General features: G+C 57.3%; 9 protein-coding genes across 9 annotated transcripts; 5 read left to right on the top strand and 4 right to left on the bottom strand.

Moving 5' to 3' along the window:
- Nucleotides 1-598: 598 nt before the first annotated feature.
- Nucleotides 599-1,496, bottom strand: GPI11 (Glycosylphosphatidylinositol (GPI) anchor assembly protein; the record flags this gene model as incomplete). Its single annotated transcript, XM_066773998.1, has 3 exons — nucleotides 599-716; nucleotides 775-1,061; nucleotides 1,110-1,496. The coding sequence occupies 3 exons, from the start codon at nucleotides 1,494-1,496 to the stop codon at nucleotides 599-601; spliced, it is 792 nt and encodes a 263-aa protein (XP_066636565.1).
- A 288-nt stretch (nucleotides 1,497-1,784) lies between these two features.
- On the bottom strand, nucleotides 1,785-3,058 carry tsn1_1 (Translin-1; the record flags this gene model as incomplete). The annotated part of the gene is made up of 7 exons (XM_066773997.1): nucleotides 1,785-1,853; nucleotides 1,911-2,060; nucleotides 2,116-2,201; nucleotides 2,256-2,364; nucleotides 2,583-2,675; nucleotides 2,770-2,823; nucleotides 2,975-3,058. 7 exons carry the CDS (start codon nucleotides 3,056-3,058, stop codon nucleotides 1,785-1,787), a joined length of 645 nt encoding a protein of 214 aa, XP_066636564.1.
- A 1,668-nt stretch (nucleotides 3,059-4,726) lies between these two features.
- On the top strand, nucleotides 4,727-5,264 carry SLS55_002514 (uncharacterized protein; the record flags this gene model as incomplete). The annotated part of the gene is made up of 2 exons (XM_066773996.1): nucleotides 4,727-5,160; nucleotides 5,216-5,264. The coding sequence occupies 2 exons, from the start codon at nucleotides 4,727-4,729 to the stop codon at nucleotides 5,262-5,264; spliced, it is 483 nt and encodes a 160-aa protein (XP_066636563.1).
- A 1,676-nt stretch (nucleotides 5,265-6,940) lies between these two features.
- On the bottom strand, nucleotides 6,941-9,307 carry SLS55_002513 (uncharacterized protein; the record flags this gene model as incomplete). Its single annotated transcript, XM_066773995.1, has 3 exons — nucleotides 6,941-6,959; nucleotides 7,287-9,040; nucleotides 9,098-9,307. The coding sequence occupies 3 exons, from the start codon at nucleotides 9,305-9,307 to the stop codon at nucleotides 6,941-6,943; spliced, it is 1,983 nt and encodes a 660-aa protein (XP_066636562.1).
- A 277-nt stretch (nucleotides 9,308-9,584) lies between these two features.
- SLS55_002512 (uncharacterized protein) lies at nucleotides 9,585-9,925 on the top strand (the record flags this gene model as incomplete). Its single annotated transcript, XM_066773994.1, has 2 exons — nucleotides 9,585-9,618; nucleotides 9,708-9,925. The coding sequence occupies 2 exons, from the start codon at nucleotides 9,585-9,587 to the stop codon at nucleotides 9,923-9,925; spliced, it is 252 nt and encodes an 83-aa protein (XP_066636561.1).
- A 547-nt stretch (nucleotides 9,926-10,472) lies between these two features.
- SLS55_002511 (uncharacterized protein) lies at nucleotides 10,473-12,049 on the top strand (the record flags this gene model as incomplete). The annotated part of the gene is made up of 4 exons (XM_066773993.1): nucleotides 10,473-10,668; nucleotides 10,716-10,733; nucleotides 10,788-11,067; nucleotides 11,122-12,049. 4 exons carry the CDS (start codon nucleotides 10,473-10,475, stop codon nucleotides 12,047-12,049), a joined length of 1,422 nt encoding a protein of 473 aa, XP_066636560.1.
- A 2,041-nt stretch (nucleotides 12,050-14,090) lies between these two features.
- SLS55_002510 (uncharacterized protein) lies at nucleotides 14,091-15,193 on the bottom strand (the record flags this gene model as incomplete). The annotated part of the gene is made up of 4 exons (XM_066773992.1): nucleotides 14,091-14,095; nucleotides 14,167-14,785; nucleotides 14,831-14,988; nucleotides 15,037-15,193. The coding sequence occupies 4 exons, from the start codon at nucleotides 15,191-15,193 to the stop codon at nucleotides 14,091-14,093; spliced, it is 939 nt and encodes a 312-aa protein (XP_066636559.1).
- A 596-nt stretch (nucleotides 15,194-15,789) lies between these two features.
- Nucleotides 15,790-17,761, top strand: cut15 (Importin subunit alpha-1; the record flags this gene model as incomplete). Its single annotated transcript, XM_066773991.1, has 3 exons — nucleotides 15,790-16,026; nucleotides 16,287-16,796; nucleotides 16,853-17,761. 3 exons carry the CDS (start codon nucleotides 15,790-15,792, stop codon nucleotides 17,759-17,761), a joined length of 1,656 nt encoding a protein of 551 aa, XP_066636558.1.
- Nucleotides 17,762-19,242: 1,481 nt separating this feature from the next.
- On the top strand, nucleotides 19,243-21,799 carry ASE1 (Microtubule bundling protein; the record flags this gene model as incomplete). The annotated part of the gene is made up of 5 exons (XM_066773990.1): nucleotides 19,243-19,353; nucleotides 19,406-19,458; nucleotides 19,511-19,718; nucleotides 19,773-20,421; nucleotides 20,472-21,799. The coding sequence occupies 5 exons, from the start codon at nucleotides 19,243-19,245 to the stop codon at nucleotides 21,797-21,799; spliced, it is 2,349 nt and encodes a 782-aa protein (XP_066636557.1).
- Between the last annotated feature and the right edge of the window lie 3 nt (nucleotides 21,800-21,802).

Raw genomic sequence — 21,802 nt, 5'->3', positions numbered from 1 at the left:
CAACTAGATAGAGGATGACGAAGGCAGTGAGCTCCAGCTGCCGTCGGACTTTTTTCAAACTGAGTCAGTCAGAAGTCGGCGGCTGCTTTTAGCGGTTTGGTGGGCTCCACGCCAGCCAGGATGATGACTCTGGTTCCCCGCTTGGGTGGGCGACCAACCAGCACCCTTTCACTTTGGTTAACGTCCTGAACTAGGTTATGGGACGCACAGGGAGCCAGATTGAGTCGCGTAGCATTTGCACCGATGTGGGTAGGTCAACGCAAAGCATCATCTTCGAAAGTGACATTGGACTGCTGGGCGGTTCGTTCCAGGCCGGCAAGCGCGGTGCTGAGCGTTTATGAAGGCGTGCCCACCTCCTATGCCATATGTGCATGAATGACGTCGAGATGCATTTCCATCATCGAGGCTTTCAACCGCCGAACCTGGGGGAATGGGGCCAGGACAGTCATAGACCTATCTCACCCTGTTCCGTGTCCAGTCGTTCGACGAGCGAGAATCGTCACTGCGTTCTCGCATCAGATTCGATTGTAATGGTGGCCTCGTCTTGTGTGTTCTTATCCCCCTGGCGCATCCGTCGGAAACCAAATGCTCGAGCGCTTCAATCAAATGCGAACGTTTTGCCTCTGAGCACAATTCCACCCAACAGCTTTCCCGCCGCATAGCCAGCATATGCCCCGCAAACAATGGTGACGGGCCATTTCTGCCACTCACGGTCCCTGATCAGTCGTCCAATTAGCACCGATCCATCGCACACAGCCGAGTGATGGAACTTACCAGTCCAGTGGAATTGGCACGGCACCGGCCCAAGCACCGAAGAGAGTTCCAATCGCAGCACCAAACACTTCGTCCGCCGGGACCATCAGCGCAACCAGCTCCCTCCACTTGGCACCGTCGACCCCAAATGCATAGATGGCGGGGACGGCAGCGAGGTATGCAATGTGGGCGGCACAGAGAACGGTGTGGCCGAGATGGGTCGTCAAGGGTGCGCCGAAGAGGACAAGAATGACGGAGACGAGCGGCACGCCAGCAATCGTAGAAAGGATGAGAGAGAGGACAGCGGTCTGAGAGAAGGTTAGCAGGGTTGAGAGAGAGCGGATAGAAGCTCCTACAGATACTTTGCTTCCAATGCCTGCTTCTGCCTTGCCGCTGGCACCTTTCCTCCGAGCACCACCAGAAGACTTGGAACTAGAGCCAGCAGCCGGCAGGCAAAGAATGGCGTAGACAACCTGAAGGACGCTCAAGGGGACGAGAGCGTTGAACAGTGAGGGAACCGGATCTGCGACAATGCCATTGAATTGGACGGCGAAGATGGAAACGACGAGAATGGGGTGGATGTGCGTGTAGATGCGGGCGATGTCCGTGTTAAGGGTCTCGATGGGCTTGGAGGAGGAAGCGGGCGCCGAAGAGGACTGCGGGAAGGCGACCGAGGTGGCCTTGGCGGCGGAGCCCGCGGGCTCCTCGAAGCGCGTGAAGACTGTCTGAGGTTGTTGCGACATGTTGGTTTACCGGCTGGCCATCGCTAGGGTTGCGGGAAGCTCTGGGATGTGGGAGAGGTGTTCGCTGCCCGCCTCCGCTAGAAATTGGGCCGGAGCTTTCTCGGCCGCCGTGCACTCGACACCGCCAGCGTCAATCAATTACAATCATTACAAGGAATGCAGACTGTCTGCTATTACTATTGATTTTTCATACTTTGGTTTTTCGAGCAGGAATGATCAGGCACCATAAGGCGTGTAATCCCGTCACCAACCTGATGCAGCTCTCCCTCTACCGTGGCTTTCGGCCACTCAGCTGCTACCAGAAGGCACCAGATTCCTAAGAGAGAGATCATAGACGACATCCTCAACCTCCTTGACCTATTTACAAACATTCAGAACCATCTCAATACTGGATTCCCGGACAGGATGCCTTACCTTGTACTTGATGGCGTCGCTGCGCCTCCTCAGAGAGTCGTTCTTGAGGTTGAGGATCTGGAAGCCGGCATGGACATCCTTGATAAACTGGGAAATCTGCATCGGGCGGGTGTAGTCTCCGAGAGTGACGGAGTTGCGAGCGAGACGTGCCTATGTCGTGTCAGTTCCTGGAAGCTTTGTCAAGGCTCAGCCATCCTCGACGTACCAGCTCTTCAATCAAGGAGATAAGAGCCTGCAGGTACTCTTCTATGGTGATATGGAACGCGTCCTTGTCTTTCAGATTGACTGGCACTACAAATAAATCAGTTGAGAGCACTTTCGTGGCGTTCAGGTGTAGTAGCACACCGTTCATGATGCTTCCAACTTCCTCAATCGTCAACAAACGGCCGGGCTTGGTATCACTGCCCTCGGAAACAAAGCCTCCAAGGTAGCCGCCGTACAGAATCGTGAATATCTAAGCTAAGTCAGTATACCGCTAATCCTAATAGCAATCTGGTCGGATGGAAGAGACAAAGGCTCATTGGATACGTAAAGCGTGGAGCTCTAACCGAAACGAAGAAGCCATCCCGGATTCTCAGCGTCCGCTCGGATCACAGTCAAGGGCGCATGTTCAAGATGACTTCCTGAAACGGGATCGTGATTGATTGCTCAATCTCTGCAAGCACAACTTACCGTGTCCTGAACCTGGCGAGACCAGATGCCATTGAACTTGTAGTACGGATGCTTGCTGGCGGCCTCGGCAAGCTTCTGGGTGGCCTCGATCTCCTGGCGGATGGCGCTCTCGGCGGCGGCGACAACAATAGGCACTCAGAAAAGTCAGCGGGCAGAGTCTCACTAGATGCTACGGTGCGCTACGTACGCTCAGCGGAGGAAGTTGAGTGAGCACGGGCAAGGACCGACTGAGCAGAACGGCCTGCAAAGGATTAGCGCACGCGGCAAATGGAAGGGCCTAGTTTGACGTGCCGTGTTTCTCCAAGGTCTGGATGATCTCGCGGAGTTCCTAGTAGGTACGGTCAGACTAGGGTGGTGCGGCGGATGGGTGATGCGCGTAAGGCAAGGCTCACCTCGCGCACGCTCGAGTCCTGGTCGACACGCGCCTGGAGCTGCTCAAAGATGGCCGGATCGACCATTCCCTGTCTCTCAGTCATTGTGGCAGCGGTTGGTGCTCTTGGCGGAGGGTTGGTGTTGCAGTCAGAGTTTGCCTGCGCCGGAAGTTGGCTCTGTTTGCAAACGCGGCGCACGGCAGGAACGTTGCATCACTCGCTACATCTCACAGATGGCCATTTTACGCTTCATTCAGGAGATCCTAACTCCGCACATGGCAATGCGCGCTGCCTTGCTAATTACGACCGCGTGTGATGTTGGGTTCGCACTGCCGCCGCCGCACGGCCCACCGCCGCGGTGAGACTGCAAAAATGTATACACGCGACGCAAACAACGGCGACGGGTTCGACGTGCAGTCTCCCAGGGCTCACGCTCACATCTCACGCAGCCTCGCTCGCATGTCTCTACTGCTTCCCTCCTTCTCACAACACAACTCAAGCACGCGAACACCACCGATGACGCTGCTGGCCAAGGACACGCACCCCTCAACACCTGCGCAAAATTTTGCGACGGGCCTCCACAACGCGACAACGCGACAACGCGACAATGCGACAAAGCTACAGCACACTTCGAACGTGCAGCCCACTCTTCATGATGCAACACGGTACCCATCTTCCTCAAGGACCTGCGCAAGGCAAGCTTCTCAACGAAAATGTAGTGTTCGCGTCAGCCCGAGGCAGTGCAATACAGGCGACACTGTGGGCGGCGACATGAGCAAGCTCAGCGGCCGTCGCCCGGGATCCAAAAACAAGATTAATCACGAATGTCTCCGTAGAGACGTTTCAGAGATTAAACTGAAAAGAACAGATACTACACTTGATCTAAGCCAAAAGGCAAAGAGAGCTGAAGAAGAAAGTCTCCGGGGCGAGGGGAGCGCTGGTTATATAGCTTTTCGACTGGCAGCTGACTCAGCGACGATAATTGCGGTCCCATTACTCTCGTGGGCCACGGTCCACTTGCGATGGGCTGGTGGCAGGGTAGCGGAGGAACCGCCGGGTAGGTTGCGTAATGTGCAGAACCAAGGGACAGCCCGCAAAGGGACGGGCGCGGGCCGGTGCGATGACGGCATACCCGGGCGCATGGAGGTTCTCTGGCATGTCTCTTGGGAAGAAGTTGGTTGCGGCCCTCCAGTGGAGGCGGAGGAGCCGCCTCATGCTCGATCGCGGGTGCCTGCGCCGGTGACGTCGAGGCCCGGTCGGCTGGCGCTGCATAGGCGGCCAACGGCGAGGCGACGAGAGCTGACCGCTCGTTATGAAGATAGATAGCTCAGTACGAAGTAGTAGTAGTCGCAGCCCAACCTCAGCACTGGATTGGAAGCCCCGCCATTCGCGCAGGCGCGCCTCCCGCGGCCTCTCGGAAGCTAGCGGCCAAGGTCGCCGCGATGCCGGCCTCTGTTTGGCGCCCGCCTCGCAAGATGCCACGCGACGCGACTCAGGCCGCTTGCTCGCAGCCTTTCTTCTCATCAAATCGCGGCCGTGATCGCCGCCGCAGCAAGCGTGTTGGGCCGCGCCCCCAAAGACCAGGCATCCCAAACATGTCCACTCTGCCGCAGTCAGGCGGGGCGGAGCGCATCCCCCGCGACCAACAACGGCGGAACAGTGCGATAAAGCTCCAAGTCCTTCCCATCCTGTCACGTACACCCTCCGCCTCCAGCTCACCCTCCTGCCATGAGTAGCCAACGTCCGTAGCCCAGCGCGCGATTGCTGCCCGCCATGTCCTTCAAGCTGCCGCCCCTCCAAACCGTAACTCAGTGCGCCTCTCTTGTCACCGCCACCCGAGCAATATGGGAACTTTCTCGCATGGTCCGCCAGAAGAAGCGGGAGGTCGACCAGACAAGGGAAGTCGAGGACCTGCTGGACGAGATCGAGGACTTCGTCCACGAGGGCGTCCTGACCAAGCGGGAGTGGAAGGCCTTTTGCTTCACCGTCGAAGAGGCGCTTTCGAAGAAGGAATGCACCCCGCGCGAGGCCCAAGCAAAGGTCCTGGACTTCCTGGAGGCTCTGCATTCCATCGCACAAGAGTTCCAGGACGAGGACGGCGCCTACCTATCCGAGCCAGAAGGCGTCGACCATCACCGGCACCGCATCGAGCACAAGGCACCGCACCCTCGCCGCGACTCCGCCGTGAACACGTCCAGAGAATCCCAGTCGAGATCTCGCACCGCCGCGTATCCGCCCTCGCCACGTCTTCCCCGCTCGCAGACGGCTCCTTCACCCGATCTACATCTACGCAGAGCATCTGCCCCGGTAGTTCATCACCACTACCATGCACGCTCTCCAGGGACTACGGTGCCTGCCACCCGGGGAGAACCTGCCCCCGGTATGCCCCACGTGCCAGTTGCATTGCCCGGCCAGTCCCAGAATGGTCAGCTGTATAGGCCTCCAAGACACGTGAGCGACCCCTACCTGAATCCGCCTCTGCCAATGAAGCTTGCTAAATGTAGAAATCTAGTCTTTCGCATCCGCGTCAGCGGCCCCAGCTGCCAGCGGCACCTTCTCGCCGGGAGCTAGTGTAGGCGCGTTTTCTCCAGGCCATATGCTACCTAACCAACCCACCTGTTACCCTAATGCGCCACCTTGCGTGTTTGCTCCAAGCGCTGCCTCTCCCTTCACAGCTGGCGCCAGCGGTCCTGCATCTCGTGCGTATTCACATGGTGGCCATGCAAGTCCGGCTGGGCACGCGTCTCCCACTTTACACGGAAATGGCACTGCCTCTCCACCACACCCCAACTACTCAGGCCCACTTCCCGTACCGCCATCGCGATACTTCACTCAGCAGGGCTGGGTTCCCTTGCCCACGCAGGCCCCAGGGGGTCCACCATCTCCAGCGTCAACTGTTCCGTCGCACGACTCATGGAGCGCGAACACGACGTTCCCTTTCCCGACTTTTCCTGAGAGTCGTAGCCGAGACCAGAGCAGTTCCAACAGCAACCGCCCCAGCGCTGGTTCCACCCCTCCCCACTCCCATTCTAGTCCTGTCTACAGAGAATCCACGACGCTGGCCCGGGATTTGCCTCCCGCGAAGGCTGCTTCAAGTGCAGCATCTTCGCCCGCCGTGCCACCATCGCCCATCGGTTCAACAAGCGCCTACGCAAATGGCCCGAGCAGTCAGCAGGGCAGTCCTCGTGGCTTCATGAGTCCAACCCAAGAGGCTCAGGCACAGCGTACAGCGGCTGCGAAGCTTCGCGAACATGAGCGTCGACAGAGTCATGTCCAGACCATTTCCGAGGAGATAGGTGTGCCCAACATAGACATTCCGCCGCCGCCAAATGCAGCATATCGCCAGCAGCAAAGGCCGTCAGTCAACTGGGCCAGTGGTTTCGATGATGACGGGAAGGTCAACGATACTAAGCAGACAACCCCGCCTACGGACTCGGTCTCGGAGGCAGGGACGTATATGAACCCTACTGGTGACAAGAACAAGAGGCGACGGAGGAGACAATGATCCGATTGAGCCACATTCCGTATGTTGAAAGCTCACTTGAAGAGGATATACCTCTTCGCACGGAAGCAAATGTCAATCGGCCTCGATGGTAGACTTTGGACCTCGGCATCTGCTCATCTAATTCCATCAGCTACAACAAGCATTGGTCTTTTCTTGGTCATGCTCTCATCCTTTTTTCTTTCCTGATTCTGCACCTATCGGCTTGCCGTATCACTGCACATCCAACTCTCTTCTTTCTTGCTGTATGGTACCTATAGTTGCTGTTATATACCCTCTCAATTTGCCTAACACGATGATATATTAGCGCGGATTTAATAGATAGTATGAGAAGTTAGGGCACCAACTTTAGAATGTGATTCTGTTGAAAGTACTTCGATGAAGCTATACAGAGGAATTGGGGGTAGAACAAATCTACTTGGTACGTGGACCTCACCACAGCCGTGACTGTGAGATTATGCTGTCATGGTATCATGTATGCCGGCTTAATCCGAAATGTTGACGCTTCCATGTCTTCGCATCAGCCTTGCCGTAAGAGACAGGAAGGCACTCTGAACGGCACGTTCTGCTTATGAATGAGGCATTGGCTACTCGTATTGTCGAGCTAGTAACTGTGCCGATGCAAAAGCTGAGTCCCACGAATCTGTTGACTTACACGATGGCCTACACCACTTCCAGGCAAGGACCACACCCTTCAAGCTCTGACCTCAACGCCTTGAGCCCCGACTCCGGCTCCTGCTCCTATCTCTCCTCCGATCCCTATCCCTCTCTCTACTCCTGTTCCGATCATCCCTCGAGTTCCCTCCCGCTCTGCCACCCCCAGGGATGTACCGATCAATATCACCACGGCTCCTGTAGTCGCGATCTCTCTCTCTATCTCTATCCCGGTCACGATCGCGATCTCTATCCCTAAATTCCCGGTCCCGATCGCGGTCTCGGTCCCTATCTCTATCCCTCCTCGTGCCTCCGCTGCCGGGGATGTACCTATCCGTCTCGGGAGGACTCCTGCTCCTCGACCTACCGCCCCTGAAACCGCTCCTTCGTGGTGCCGGGCTTCGACTCCCACCGCGGTAGCGGCCACCGGACGGACTGCGCGAACGGTTGCGGTAGCTGCTGCGCCTATCGTATCGATCACCGCGATCGCGAGCATCATAGAAGCGGCTAGACCGACGGCGATCATCGTCGTAGCGGGATGAGCGGGGGATGCTTGGAGAGCGCGAGTGGTGGCGGTTGCGGCGCGAAGCGGTGGCACGACTACGCGAGCGCGAGTGGCCACCCCGGTGTGAATCTTTGTCTCTGGAGCGAGAGCGTTCGCCGCGGCGCGACTCGCGGTCGTGGTCACGCTCAGCGCGTGAGGAGCGGATTGAGCCCGTAACAGATGGGGCACGGACGGATCGAGCGTCTTCTTTGGTGCACTCTTCTTTCTTGAAAATAGGCAGTTCTTCCTTTCTCAGTATAGTGTCCTCGAGCTTCGGCGTGGTGGGAGAGGGAATGGGCGCCTTGTCCTTGGAGTCCAGCCTTGCTAAGCGCTGGGCTGCAGGGTCGCGCGGCACGATGGACTTAGGGACCAGTGACTTGCGGCTGGGCGGCTCCAAAGAACTAGACCTCTCCAGTTCAGGGCGTTGACGGGATTTTTCGAGCGCTTTGCTCTCTTCAAGAAGCAGGCTAAGGGCTTCTTCATCAGATATCTTGACCTCCTCGGCAGTCTTTTCAATCTTATCAGTCTCTTCAGCCGGCTTGCCGCGGTCCGGAGAAGAAGGGCGCGCCTCCGGAGTGGGTGATGGTCGCCTTTCCTTGCTCCGATCTCTGTGCTTGTCCCCACTTCTGCTCTTATCCCTATGCTTGTCCTTACTTTTGTCTCTACTCCGGTCCCTACTTTTGGCCCTGTATCTGCCTCTGCTCGTGTCCCTGCTTGTCGATCTGCGGCGTCTGTCTCGGTCCCGGTCCCGCTCATAACGGCGGGAGCGCTCACGCTCGTATTCCTCATCCTCACGGCGTCGTTTTTCACGCCGTTCCTCCCTCTCACGCTCCCACTGTCTCTCTCTCTCCCGACGTTCTTCGCGCTCCCGTTCATACTCGCGCTGACGCTCGGCCTCCCTCTCCTCGCGCAGTCTGCGGCGAGCTTCCTCACGCTCTTGGCGTTCCTTCTCCCTTCTTTCCTCCTCCTCGCGCTTGCGGCGACGCTCCTCCTCTACCTTTTTCTTCTCCTCACGTTCCCGCTGCTCCTCCATCTCCAAGCGGGCGTCGCGGGCCTTCTGTCGTACTTCACGGCGCTGCTCAGCTTCCCTCAAATAATCATCCTCCGTCTTGCTACCGCGGAAAAGCTCGTCATTTGCGGCTTCATCTCCAATATCGGCACGGCGGATCTCGCGCATACGGGCCTCGGCGCCGGCTTGCTCCTCGAGGACGGAGTGGAGGATGTCGCGCACACGAGTTTCGGCGGCGCGGTAGATTTCGCTACGCTCGGCGGCACCTTCCAGCAGGGGAGCGGCTATGCGTCGATCTTTGGAGAGGAGGGTGGGGTTGCGGGTGGTCTCGCTCTCGCCAAGCTCCTCCAGCGACTGGATGAGGGTGGGCTTCGCATCCTATCGGCGTTGTGGTCAGCAAGCGTAGGGTAGAGATAAGAAGATATGATGGCTCACACTCTGTTCAAACTTGTTGAAAGCATCCTTGCGCAGGGTGTCGAACTCGCCCTTCTTCTTGAAGGTATGCAGAATAGCCTCAATGGCAGCGCGCTTGTTCTGAGTGAGCGGCAGGTCGGAGGTCTTGAGCTTTTTGCGGGCGGTGACGGGGTCGGGCGGCGCATCGGCCTCTTGCCCGAGCGAGCGCTTGCGTCGGTCGACTTGGGCCATGGTGTGGTGTTGCGACGTTGCGCGAGGGGACGCGAAAGAATGTCGCGGTCGCAGCGGCGATGGCGGACGGACGAATAGCAGTGGAGCTGGACCTGCTCACTCGCGCTAGGACGGTCGGGGCCGCGGCAGCCGCAACAACGCAACCTAGGTCGAGGGCACTGCTTCCACCTCCAATACCACCACCCCCACCCGCCCGATCCCTGCCGAGCAGCCACGCCCGATAGCCCGCTGCTGTTCACCTCTTCGCACGCTTGCAGCTCACGCTCCCCGTCACACAATGGTCTCCAAGGTTCTCTTCTGGAGCGGCTTCGGTACGCCTGTCCGGACTCCTCATCCGCCGCACCACCGCTGGCTGTGTCCGCGTGAGCCGGCATTGGCTGACCTGTCGTCGCTTCCACAGGTGTCGCTGTCCGGCTATGGCAGCTGGGCATGGAAATGCGTCCGTTCTTCAACAAGGGCTCGCTCTGGGCCTACCCTCTGTACGCGACCATCGGAGGCAGCTTCGGCTACTGGCTGCAGGGCGTCGAGTCCCGCCAGTACAAGCTCCTCGCCGACCGGAAAGATGCTCTGCTCGAGAAGCGCGCCCGCGTTGCCGAGCAGGAGAAGACCGCCGCATAGGACTGGGGAGTGCAACGGGAGGGGTCTGGGAGGAATTGGCAGAAAACGAAAAATCGACATGGCGCAAACATCGAGGCGGAGGAAAATGCAGGCAGGCACACTGCGGACCGGCTTGTACTACCCCAGGGAAGGGGGGCTATCATATCTGAGGTGCTCAAGTGCACATCTATCCGATGCGTGTGATGCCGGGGCCAAACCAGCCCACGGCGCACAGAGCTCGAAATACACCTTTTTCTCAATTGCCAAGCGTGCATCTCATCGGCGTCGTGATATGGGCTGGCGGCGACAGCGCGTAGGCGATGACGTTGAGCCTATAACGGTCGGCACCGGCGTCGCGCGTTGTGTCTCCCCTTCGGGCCAAAGTGCCAACCAGCGCCCGAACGGCACCGCCAACTATCCCTCGCGTTCTCTGCCATGCAAGCTGCCCTCTTCGCGTGAGCTTTGCTTCCTAAACGTCTTCTGCTCGCGGGCCCGTGAAGCCCCGCTTATCTTCCTCCATTGCGGCCGCGCCTCGCTGCGCTCGCGTCTTCTGCCGTCCCGATCCACCATGGCACTCCCTATCCTTGGAGAGTCGATCAAACCCAAGGGTATCGTCGTCTTCTCCGGCGGAAGTGCTGCGAATAACCTAGTCGACGTGTTCAAGACGGTTGCCGAGCGGAAGCAATGCTCTCTAAGCTACGTCATTCCCATCAGCGATAACGGGGGCAGCACGTCGGAGCTCATCCGCGTCTTTGGGGGCCCAGGTGAGCGTGCATCGGCCGTGTGAGCGCTATTCGCTGACGGAACCCAGGCATCGGTGATTTGCGGAGTGCGTCCAGCACACCCGGCTAAGTCCTTTCTGTTGCCCTAACCCGCCTCGCAGGTCGTCTCGTCCGACTCATTCCTGAGAACGGAGACCCGGAAAGAGCCGCGGTCAAGGCCTTCTTCAACCATCGGCTTTGCTTGGACGCTGATGGAGCAAGGCATGAGTGGCTCGACATAGTCGAGGCCCGTCACGAGCTGTGGAACAACGTCTCTTCGGAGAAGAAGGAGCTGATTCGCTCGTTCCTGAACTTACTGAATCTGGAGATCGTGAAGAGACTCCGTCCAACCTCCACTTTCAACTTTTCGTCTGCCAGCATCGGGAATCTCTTTCTCACCGGGTAACCAAAACTTGCAGCCTCTGATTTTCGAAAGCCCCGCCTGACCTCCTACAGTGCCCGTCTCTTCTCTGGCAGTCTTGAATCAGCCATATACCTTCTCAGCAGCATCTGCGGCGTGCCGTCCAACACTGCCGTCCTTCCTGCCATCAACACCAACTTCTCACACCACATCAGTGCCGGCCTCGCCAACGGCACCTCCATCACTGGTCAAAATGCCATCTCACACCCCTCAGAGCCCACCGCTCTTCCCGACATGACCTCCAAACCCCCGGATGACACCGAGGACGACGACATTGTCGAAGACGCCAACCTTCCCGGCTCTCTTCCCATGCTGCGTAAGCCAAACATCATCTTCAATAAGGCCGAAGAAGAAGACCTCCCCGCTCGTATCGACCGCATTTGGTACATCAACCCTTATGGCCAAGAGATTCGGCCGCCGGCCAATCCGAAAGTTGTCTCGGCTATCGCCAACGACAGCCAGGCTGTCGTCTACAGCATCGGTTCGCTGTACACCTCCATTATCCCCTCGCTGATACTACGAGGAGTCGGCGCCGCCATCGCCGCGACTCCGGCCGTACGACACAAGATTTTGATTTTAAATAGCACCGTTGACCGTGAGACAGGACCGTCGTCCCAGCCGTTCGGCGCGCTAGATTTCGTCGCCGCCATTGCCAGAGCGGGTGCCGAAAGTAGGGCACGCGGTGGGGCTGATACCATCACACCCCTGGAGTACAGGAAGTACGTGACGCATGTCATTCACCTCGAGGGTGCTGGCACGCCTGTTGTGAACAGAGCCGAGTTGGCGGTACTTGGTATCGAGACAGTGCGGCTGTACGGAAGAAGAGTCGGCGGAAGCGGGGGCCAAGGAGAGGGGTTCCTGAGGTATGACGAGAATGCGCTTACCCAGGCGCTGGAGGTGGTTATTGGCGGTGGGAAAGATCTGAGAGGTGATAGAAGCAGGAGAAACACGTTGGATAATTAGCTGGCGTAGCTCCCATCGCTTCTATTTGCGGCGACAATAGATCCATAGAGCTACAGTAGATGATACAAGACAGCACAAGTCTCCCCAGTGACTCGTTCTCTTCCTCAACCTGCCAATCCAAAGCAAGATAAGCAAAGCTACAGCGAGATTCAACCCCATCATAGCCGCGAAACATCCGTATGCCATGCAGTACGACGGGCGGAACCGGCTGAAAGTAATGTGTACCGTGACAAGCATATATTTCAAGGCAAAGGACAACACGGAGACGGTGCCGGCGTTCTCGTCCGGTGCCCCAAATGACCATCACACCATCCACACGAGTGTCTCAATGACCCAGTACATAGAATTGCAGAAAGTCCGCATCATGCTGATGCCTACGGGCTGTTCCACTGCATCGGCATGGCCTCCTTGATGCCCACTTGTTTCCACTTACACTTTCCCAGGAATTCTGCATCGCTTTATTGAGACGTTTTAAAAAAAAAAAAACCCCCCCTCAACATTGGCACCACAGCAATTTGCTAGTGACTACTATTCTGACAAATTTTCCTCCCCAATTTCGGGCAACTTCTAATTTCATTGAGCTAGCATCTTGTCGTGAAAACCTAGTTTCACTGTGTTATAATCTATTACATCCGGTGTAACACCAGATTTTCGTCAACACCTGCCCACCGGTTAAAGCTGCTATGGGCTACTACCTATTGCAAGTAAAATATGATAGATAAGCGATGTAGGGCAGGTGATAGGTGAGCAGATGAATACGGTCACTGTGGGAGGTAGGTAGCTTCAGCAGGCCACTTGAGAATACCACTCAATAGTAAACATGGTGAAGTTCGAATTCATATGCCAGGAAGCATCTCCACTGGCAGTCAACTCTAGAAGTGTAGATTGGGTATTCACGCAAACAATCCATCAAGCCACCTTTCCGCCGGATCGCCCCCAATGCTCGTTATATCCTGACTCAACGAGCCCCTAGCATGATTCTGCCTTTTCTGTCTTGCCTCCTGCTCCACCGTGATCTAAGCAGAGGATCAGAAATGTGGTAAACTTGGCCACTTGTCCATGGAAATCATCCACGAATAGTTGTGCCGTGGATATGGTAGATCCTTTGGTAGCTGGGCTCCATTTCTGCCCCTACCATTCCAGGCTCGGGCCCCGTCGCCGCACCTGTTTCTTTGATACAGCAATCAAATGCCTTACTTGAGTGCTGGCTTATTACAGCTTCGTCAAGTAGATCACCTTCTCGTGATTTCAGCTCGTGCAGATTCCCCCACAGGATGAAAAGCTTCTCTCGAAGTTGGTTAAGGGTCCTCTCATCCTTGCGTAGACTATTGCAACTGGGTCAGCGCATGAGCTCGACAGATCATAGAGGGAGCTCTTCTGCTCACTCTGTAGCATCAAGACAAAGAAGACATTCCGCATCTTTGTCGAATACTAGGAGCGGTATCCTGACAGGACTTTTCGCTCCAGGGGGATGCTTTGCATCCTCTACCAACAGGCAGAAGTGCCATTCCCAGCGCTGGGTGCCGGTCGAGAGTGCTGTGTAAGTCGTCGAGCTTTGTGTTTGATCTTCTTCATGGGCGTCATTGAACTCGGGGTTATCCAGTGATTTTGAAAAATCCTCTAGGTTCTCCGGCCAGAAATCGACGACCCGAACCCGAGATTTGTACATTGCATTCACGAAGGGCAGCTCGCACTCTACTCCGCTGGGAGTCTTATACAGACGTCGTTCGTTGTTCTCAATGTCAGCCAACCGCGTCGTTGCATCTTGGGGTCTCTCGCATTTCACTATCCCAAGTTAGTAACAACTCGACAGAGCCGGCCAGGAAACTTGCCATGAGGGTTGAGCCCCGAGTAGTCCGAATCGCTCGCAGGGTCCTCCGTTTGTGCCGCTGCTTGCTTTTCTTTTTTCCCCATTGCCCTTTTCTCCCTTCGAATTTTCTTGCGTGATTGCTTTACCATCCCTCGCTGCTCTCGACTCCTCACTGCCATCATGTGAGTCTCCTTCCGCCTTTCCAATTCATAGACCCGCGGGTCCCGATGCTTACTCTGCATCGAGACAACATTTACGCGGTGTGGATAGTGTCTGTCCTCATGCAACGCGCCCTCGAGGTGTATACCTGACCTGTCCATCTTGATGTGGACATTCTTCAATTCAACAATCTCTCCTTCCCCGATTTTGTCGAAGGCAGTAGCGTGGGGTCCCCAGAGCTTCACCTGCAGAGTCATCTGTCCAAACGGCCCTGGCCATGCTTTCCGGCGGTTCAGGCCCGTGTAATCGTATGCATCACCGTCCCTGCTGGCGTCCAGGTCTACGTCTTCGTCGGGATATTTGTACCTATAAAGGAGATTGTTCTCCGTATAGTCTGTGACATAGATCTCACTAGCACGTGGGTATATTTTGACCACCTCGACTACCAGATCGAAAAACTGCCGTGGGCCAACGCTCTTGATGAGACCAAATTTGTCAGTTGGTTGCCTAGAAGGCACGTTCACAACAGAGCCTGATTTCAAGGTTGAGGTCGAGCACAGGGTATGGTGGAGCGAGATGGCCCATACTTGTTGCTCTGGGGTAGGTGGTTTAGCGCTTTGTGGCATGGCCGAATAGTGTAGCATTTGGCCCGAGGCATAGGAGTCGTTGAAGTGAGGGTCGGGCATGGCATTCGAGGGGAATACTATGCACTCGCTGTAGTATTGTCGCAGCAAGATGGGTTTGTTGGATTTCTCGTAAGAGTGGACCTGGCAGGGCAAGTCAATACGAAGCTAGCCTGTTTGCTGTTGGACGCATGCCTTGAACTTTCGCAGAATGACCGTGTCGCCAACTGTCTCTATTTTCGGGGCTTGTTCTTCAGGTTTGATGAACCATCTGGCTCGAACATCCTGGCCCTCGCCAAGCTTGGCGGTGACGGAGTGGTCCTGTAGCTGGACAGCGAATTGCAGGTCTGCGGCATGGTCAGCCGGAGCGTCTATACGGGCGAATTGGCGCCTACCAGAGCCTCTCGAAGGCTTTGTTGGCAAGATCTCGCTGACGACACCAATGACATTCACTACCGGGACCCTTGAGTCTTTTGAGTCCTTTGAGTGTGCAAGTGCCTGCTCGATGGTGACGAAGCCGTCCAGCTGTCTCATGGGTGCTCCTAGCGGCATGGTGGGTGCGGAGTCGACGCGTCACTCGTCGTGAGGGCAGGAAGCCAAAAAGCCGGTTGGTGGTGGATGCTCAGGGCGCCGACAAAATGGGGAAGGTCACGGAAGCGTGCAGGACATTGCCCGCCCTACCACGGCTGCGGCGTCACAGGCGAGTGGTGGATGGGCGACCATTGGCCGGCGCCTGGTGATCGGCTGGTGGGGCACACGGCGCTGCTGCTGGTGCGGCGGTTGCGACTGCAGCAGGCGGCGCAACAAGAAGGCGGGAGGGAGGATGGCCGCAGGCTCCGCGTTTCCAAGGTCGGCACTTGCAGCGGCGCGTGCAGACTGCCCGGCGCTGGCGCTCGCAGCGTCGTCATGCCGTGAGCAGCGCTTGCCAAGACGCGCCCGCTGACTCATCTGCGCTAGTCGAAAACAGAGCCCAATCCTCGCAGGGCTGTTGCCCGCATTATTTTCCGCCCGCTCGACCTGACCCTCCAAACACCCCACGAGCTTCTTGCCTCACCTTGCACCCGCGCTGCCTGCAGCGATCCTCATCCTCTAAATCTTTTTCCCACCACCCGCGCCCGTCTCGTCCGCCGCTGCGAAGCCCCGCCACCATGGCCGATCGCTACATTCCCGAGCACCGTCGCACGACGTTCAAGGCGAAGAACACCTTCAAGCCCGATGAGCTGCGCCGCCGCCGCGAGGAGCAGCAGGTCGAGATTCGCAAGCAAAAGAGGGAGGAGAACCTTGCAAAGCGCCGTGGCATCGCTTCCCGCGAGGGCGGTGGCCCCGGTGCTGCGCTGGGCGCCGCTCCGGACAGCGATGATGAGGGTGGAAACATCGAGAGCCAGGTACGCCACCCCGCGCTGTCATCCACGCACCCTGCCCACGCGAACGTCAACTCCTCGTCGTCGTGGCGCTGCCGCTTGTCCGCCTTCCGCCTTGTGCTCAGGCTTTTATTGCCGCTGTTTCCCCGCCTGATAGTTGCCGGGCGAACTGGCCACCCCTTATCCTTATCCACCAGCACGAGCCGCCACGAGGACCATGACTTCCTCTTTGAAAGCGTCAATGCTCAATTTTTTGGATGCGGTCGCTGACATGTTGCGCGCAGCTCAACGAGGAGCTCCCCCAGATGGTCAAGGGCGTCTTCTCCGAACAGATAGACGAGCAGATTCAGGCCACCACCAAGTTCCGCAAGCTCTTGTCTAAGGAGCGCAACCCTCCCATTGAGCGTGTCATCGAGACCGGTGTCGTGAGCAGATTCGTCGAGTTCCTGCGCTCTCCCCACACCCTCGTCCAGTTCGAGGCAGCATGGGCCCTTACCAACATCGCCTCGGGTTCTGCTCAGCAGACCCAGGTCGTCATTGAGGCTGGTGCCGTTCCCATCTTCGTCGAACTCCTCAGCAGCCACGAGCCCGATGTCAGAGAACAAGCCGTTTGGGCTCTGGGCAACATTGCTGGTGACAGCCCCGCATGCCGCGACTTTGTTCTGCAGGCTGGCGCTCTCAGGCCGCTGCTCAACCTGCTCGGCGACAGCCGCAAGTTGAGCATGCTCCGCAATGCTACTTGGACATTGAGTAACTTCTGTCGTGGCAAGACCCCACAGCCTGACTGGCAGACCGTGAGTAGGCCCGGATTTTTTTGTGATGTCCGCAAATGCTGAAATTCACCCGGTAGATTGCCCCTGCCCTTCCCGTCCTTGCAAAGCTTGTCTACTCGCTTGATGATGAGGTCCTGATTGATGCCTGCTGGGCGATTTCCTACCTTTCCGACGGCTCCAACGACAAGATTCAGGCCGTCATCGAGGCCGGCATTCCTCGTCGCCTTGTCGAGCTTCTGATGCACGCTTCAACCTCGGTGCAGACCCCTGCTCTGCGCTCTGTCGGCAACATTGTCACCGGCGACGACGTGCAGACCCAGGTCATCATCAACTGCGGTGCCCTGCCTGCTCTTCTCTCTCTGTTGAGCTCTACCAAGGATGGCATCCGCAAGGAGGCCTGCTGGACCATTTCTAACATTACCGCTGGCAACTCGACCCAGATTCAGGCCGTCGTTGACGCCAACATCATCCCGCCGCTCATCCACCTTCTTTCGAACGGAGATTTCAAGACGCGCAAGGAGGCTTGCTGGGCCATTTCCAACGCAACCTCTGGTGGTCTCCAGAAGCCCGACCAGATCCGCTACCTCGTGTCGCAGGGCTGCATCCGCCCTCTGTGCGACTTGCTGGCTTGCCCTGACAACAAGATCATCCAGGTGGCTTTGGACGGCCTGGAGAACATCCTCAAGGTTGGCGAGATGGACAAGGAGGCTACTGAGGGCGGCGAGCCGATCAACCGCTACGCGCTATTCATTGAGGAATGTGGTGGCATGGAGAAGATCCACGACTGCCAGAATAATGCGAACGAGGAGATCTACATGAAGGCCTACAACATCATTGAGAAGTACTTCTCGGACGAGGACGACGCGGCCGGCGACATGAACGAGCTGGCTCCTCAGCAAGGCCAGGACGGCACGTTCGGCTTCGGCGCCCAGCCTCAACAGCAGAACTTCAACTTCGCCAACGGCGGCGACTCGATGGATATGTGAAGTGGCAGCCAAGCGTAGTCCGGCGCAGACCTGTCGACAGGATGCGGCGGATGATTGCAGCATTCTAGCGGCGGCTCCTCCCGACCATGTTCGCGCGTAGTCTCGTCCGATTCGTTGTGCCATACATACCGACAGAGGACAGGCCAGCGCTGCTCTTGCCTTAGCGTCGGACCGGGGCATCGAGCACGTGTGCCGAATCTGGACAAACTCGAGGACTGCATTGCTTTTCCGTAGCAACATCGACGGCCAAAATCCCTTTCAGCCCCAAAACACACCCAATACCACCTTTCCGCCCCCCGTCTCCGCGAGTCGTGCCCCCTTCGTCATGACAGATCACGATCCCCCAACGATTCACCGTCATGTATTCTCCCTTTAGCAGTGGCGAGCTGCCACTGGCATCATCATATCCCTGGCGTTCTCACCCGATTCCCGAGTTCTGGTTGTGTCTTCTATACGGCAAGGGTATTCTTCGTGCTGGCGGTTGTTCATAGACACTCCGTAGGAATTGATTCCGAGGTCTGTTCAACAAACGCGATGCTGATCAGTGTGACTATATATCCGCGTGGAGCAACAGCGCGCGGCGGAGACGGCGCGGTTCCCAAAATAGGTTTGAGCGAATTCTGTCGGCAAGGGTTGGGGTAACGTCGTGCAGAGGCGGCAGGGATGAATATTTGCGGCGTTGGATGCAGGCAACTTCACACAACGGCAAGCCCAGGCCGGCGCGCACAGTGAGTATCGACATCGACTTCGATGACACGACTGGGATGTAGGCTTGTTGGCCGGTAGTTCGCGGTCATTACGTAGTGAGCGGGGATGTGGAGAGAGGGCGCAGCACTGTGACGCACTGTTTTGATACGAAGTGTCCGGTCAGCCGACTCCAGGTGGCTTGATATAGAGTTGAAACGGCCAAGGTCAGGTCCTTGCAGAGCTGAGCGAGTTTCCGGGGCGATGTCAGATCCTCCGTCGCGGAGAGGCTGGATTCGCGTGAGGCAGCAAGCGCGGCGGTGCACGGATGGCTTGCAGCGGGCGAAAACCGGTTTGCATTGGCTCGATCGGGTCTAAATCTCGCAGGCCTAGCATGCAAATGCCGGGGCTTTGGGCCAGCTGAAGCGGCCGGCAGTGGTGGTTGCTGCGGTAACGCTCCCGCCCGGCGCGCGGCTCGTAAACACTAGCTTCAACACCAGGTCGATCCCGCGTCTAAAGACGCGCTACGTACCCACCTCCTCGCCTCTGCGCTCTTCGCCTCGCCTCCTCCTCGCTCTCTGAGAACACCGCCGAAGCTCGCTCGAGAGCGTTTGAGGCCTCGCGATCCCTCTCCGCCCGCCCCGCGCCCACGATCGTTACCACCTCCCCGAGCCCACCACTCGGAGCAGCTCGCGTATCTGCACGCCCGTCGCTCGGAACGCCTTCCGACTGCTTCCTGCAGTGTTGCATGACACGTAGTCATCTTGCTGCGTTTTCGCACGCGCGCCTGCACGGCCATGGACACTAGCTACCTATCGCAGCAGGTCACCACCATCATCGGCCAGCTCCACGGCCTCTTCGACGAGATTGGTGTCCCCGACCATGAGCGCGAATCACGCGAGGCAGAGGTGCGTATGTTGCTGCACGGCCACGCGCTCCTCGTGCTGACATAGCTTGCAGCTTTTCTCAGCGCTGTCCGCAACACTGAACAACCAGTTGAAGCTGGTGAATGCGTACGTCCAATCCACAAGCCTCGTGGGCTTAACACAACTGACGTTGTGACAGGGAGAAGGACGAGAAGGTTGAGGAGGCGCAACGCCTGATTAAGACCGTCAGGCAGCTGGAGGCTTCGTTGGAAGGCAGGACCGCACGCGACAGTTACAACCCGGAGGACGAGGACCTACAGATCACGTATCCTCTAAGCCGCTGCATCCAAACCCTCAGGGAGAAACAGAAGGCTGTTGGTAGACAGCACCGCGAACGCTTTGAGCAGGTTAAAAGCAAGTTGAAATCTCCCTGCCCATGTCAACGACCCGCTTGCTAACAGCTATCAGAACTTGCGCAAGCTCTTGAATCATACGCCTCGCATCTCGAACCCTCCTTCCTCCAGATCAAGCTCCCTCCGACGTCGCCGAATGCGAAGATCTCCCCGACCTTCGATGTTTCGCCGTCGTATGTCGATTCCCTCGATGAGGAATTTTCGCGAGTTTACGAAGAATATACCCGTCGCGTGGGATGGGTACAGTCAACGGCGGACGAGGTCATCACGCTGTGGGCCGAGCTAGGGACGCCTCAAGCACAGACCGATCCTGCTATTCTGGAGTTTGCGAGAGATGCGCCCGAACAGTTGGGTTTGCATCAGGATGACTTGGACCGCTTGCGTGCCAGGAAGGACAGGCTTGTTGAGGAGAAGGCGCAAAGGGAGAGGCGTCTGAGGGATCTTCGCAACAACATCGAGGGCCTTTGGGATCGCTTGGGGGTTGAGGAAGCCGATCGCAAGGCTTTCCTGGCCGGCAATCGCGGTTGTGGCATAAGATCCATCAACGAGTACGAGGACGAGCTTGCCAGACTAAACGAGCTGAAGCGCCAGAATATGCACTTATTCGTGGAGGATGCCCGTGACAGACTCCAACAGCTCTGGGACAGCCTCTACTTTTCCGAAGAGGAAATGCTGGATTTCACCCCCGCTTTTTCAGGTAATTGCCTATGCGATCCACTCTTCACGCAAGTAACTGACAGTTTGCAGACGTCTACAGCGATGCTCTCCTCTCAGCTCATGAGGCTGAGATTGACCGACTCGAGGCTTTAAAGGAGCAACGTGCTCCCATACTTGCTTTGCTTGACAGGCATAAGTCCATCCTAAACGACCGAGATGAGCTCAACGCATCGGCACAGGACGCATCCCGACTCATGGGTCGTGGCCAAAAGGGCGAGCGACGGGATCCTGGGAAGCTTTTGAGAGAGGAGAAGATGAGGAAGAGGATCGCAAAAGAGCTTCCCAAGCTCGAAACTGAACTCCGAAAGGCGCTCGAAGTCTACGAGGACGAATACGGCAGGCCGTTCCTGGTTCAGGGCGAGAGATATCTCGATGAGCTTGACAATTCTGCTTCTGCAAGGGCCCTGCCGCCTCGCTCGAAGACTCCATCTGCGGGTCCGACTACTCAAAGACCTACTTTGCACAAGCAGAGTAAGTCGGCATCGTCGTTGGCTCACGAAGGTACGATATCCCGCTCGAACAGCGTTCGTACCGGGGCACAGGCACCTTCTTCCCGGACCAAAACGCCAGCTTCGACAAACTTTGGCCAAAGCACTGCTAGCTTCAGAAGCAATCCCGATTACAGTTTTGGTAGCATTTCCAGAGGACACAACCCGCTATCTGCATCCGTGTCGTCCAACGGTAGTGTCAGAGGCGGCAGCCCCACCAAAATTCCCGGTCGCGCCCCACTGAGAGGCATGCGGGATGGCAACAACTCTGTGGGCGATCGCCACTACCAGCCCGGAAGAGACGATTTAACCATCCGTGGCAACTCTACAATTCGCGGTAACATGGCACCGCCGCGTGCTCCACCTCCAAAGATGAAAGACTTATTTACCCCTCCGCCAGAGGCCCGTGGCTACGACCGCGAAACTTCATCGGACCGTGGTAGCATTGTCCGCTCCGTTGCTCCGGAGGATCCCTACGATGACCGCTCGTTCATGTCCTTTGCCAGACCTGAGTCTGGCCGTGGCAGTTACCCACAAATGGCGCCCCAATCTGCTCGGTCAGACAGCCGTCAGACGTCCACCACCTCCTCAACTGTGCAGACTGCCCACTCAGGGTCAGAGAATTGGGAGACATACAGCGACGTGTCTGAGCCTGAGCCAGACGCTAGCGAAGCGTACTACGCCAAGTTGCGTGCCAACCACATGAAGCGCTACACCCCTGAGCTGAACAGCACGCACCGCAGATCGAGGCCGGCGGGAAGCATCCGTGGGGTCGGTGCGACTCAGCGGATGATCGAGCGCGAGGACGATCGATTCATGAGTGCTGAAGGTAGTGAAGCTGGCTGGACGGACGACAATGAGACCTATTGAGTC

Source organism: Diplodia seriata, assembly GCF_021436955.1.
Source record: "Diplodia seriata strain FDS-637 chromosome Unknown scaffold_2, whole genome shotgun sequence".
Classification (NCBI taxonomy): Eukaryota; Fungi; Ascomycota; class Dothideomycetes; order Botryosphaeriales; family Botryosphaeriaceae; genus Diplodia; species Diplodia seriata.
Note: the sequence above shows the minus strand (reverse complement) of the source record. Positions and strands in the feature narration are given on the sequence as shown.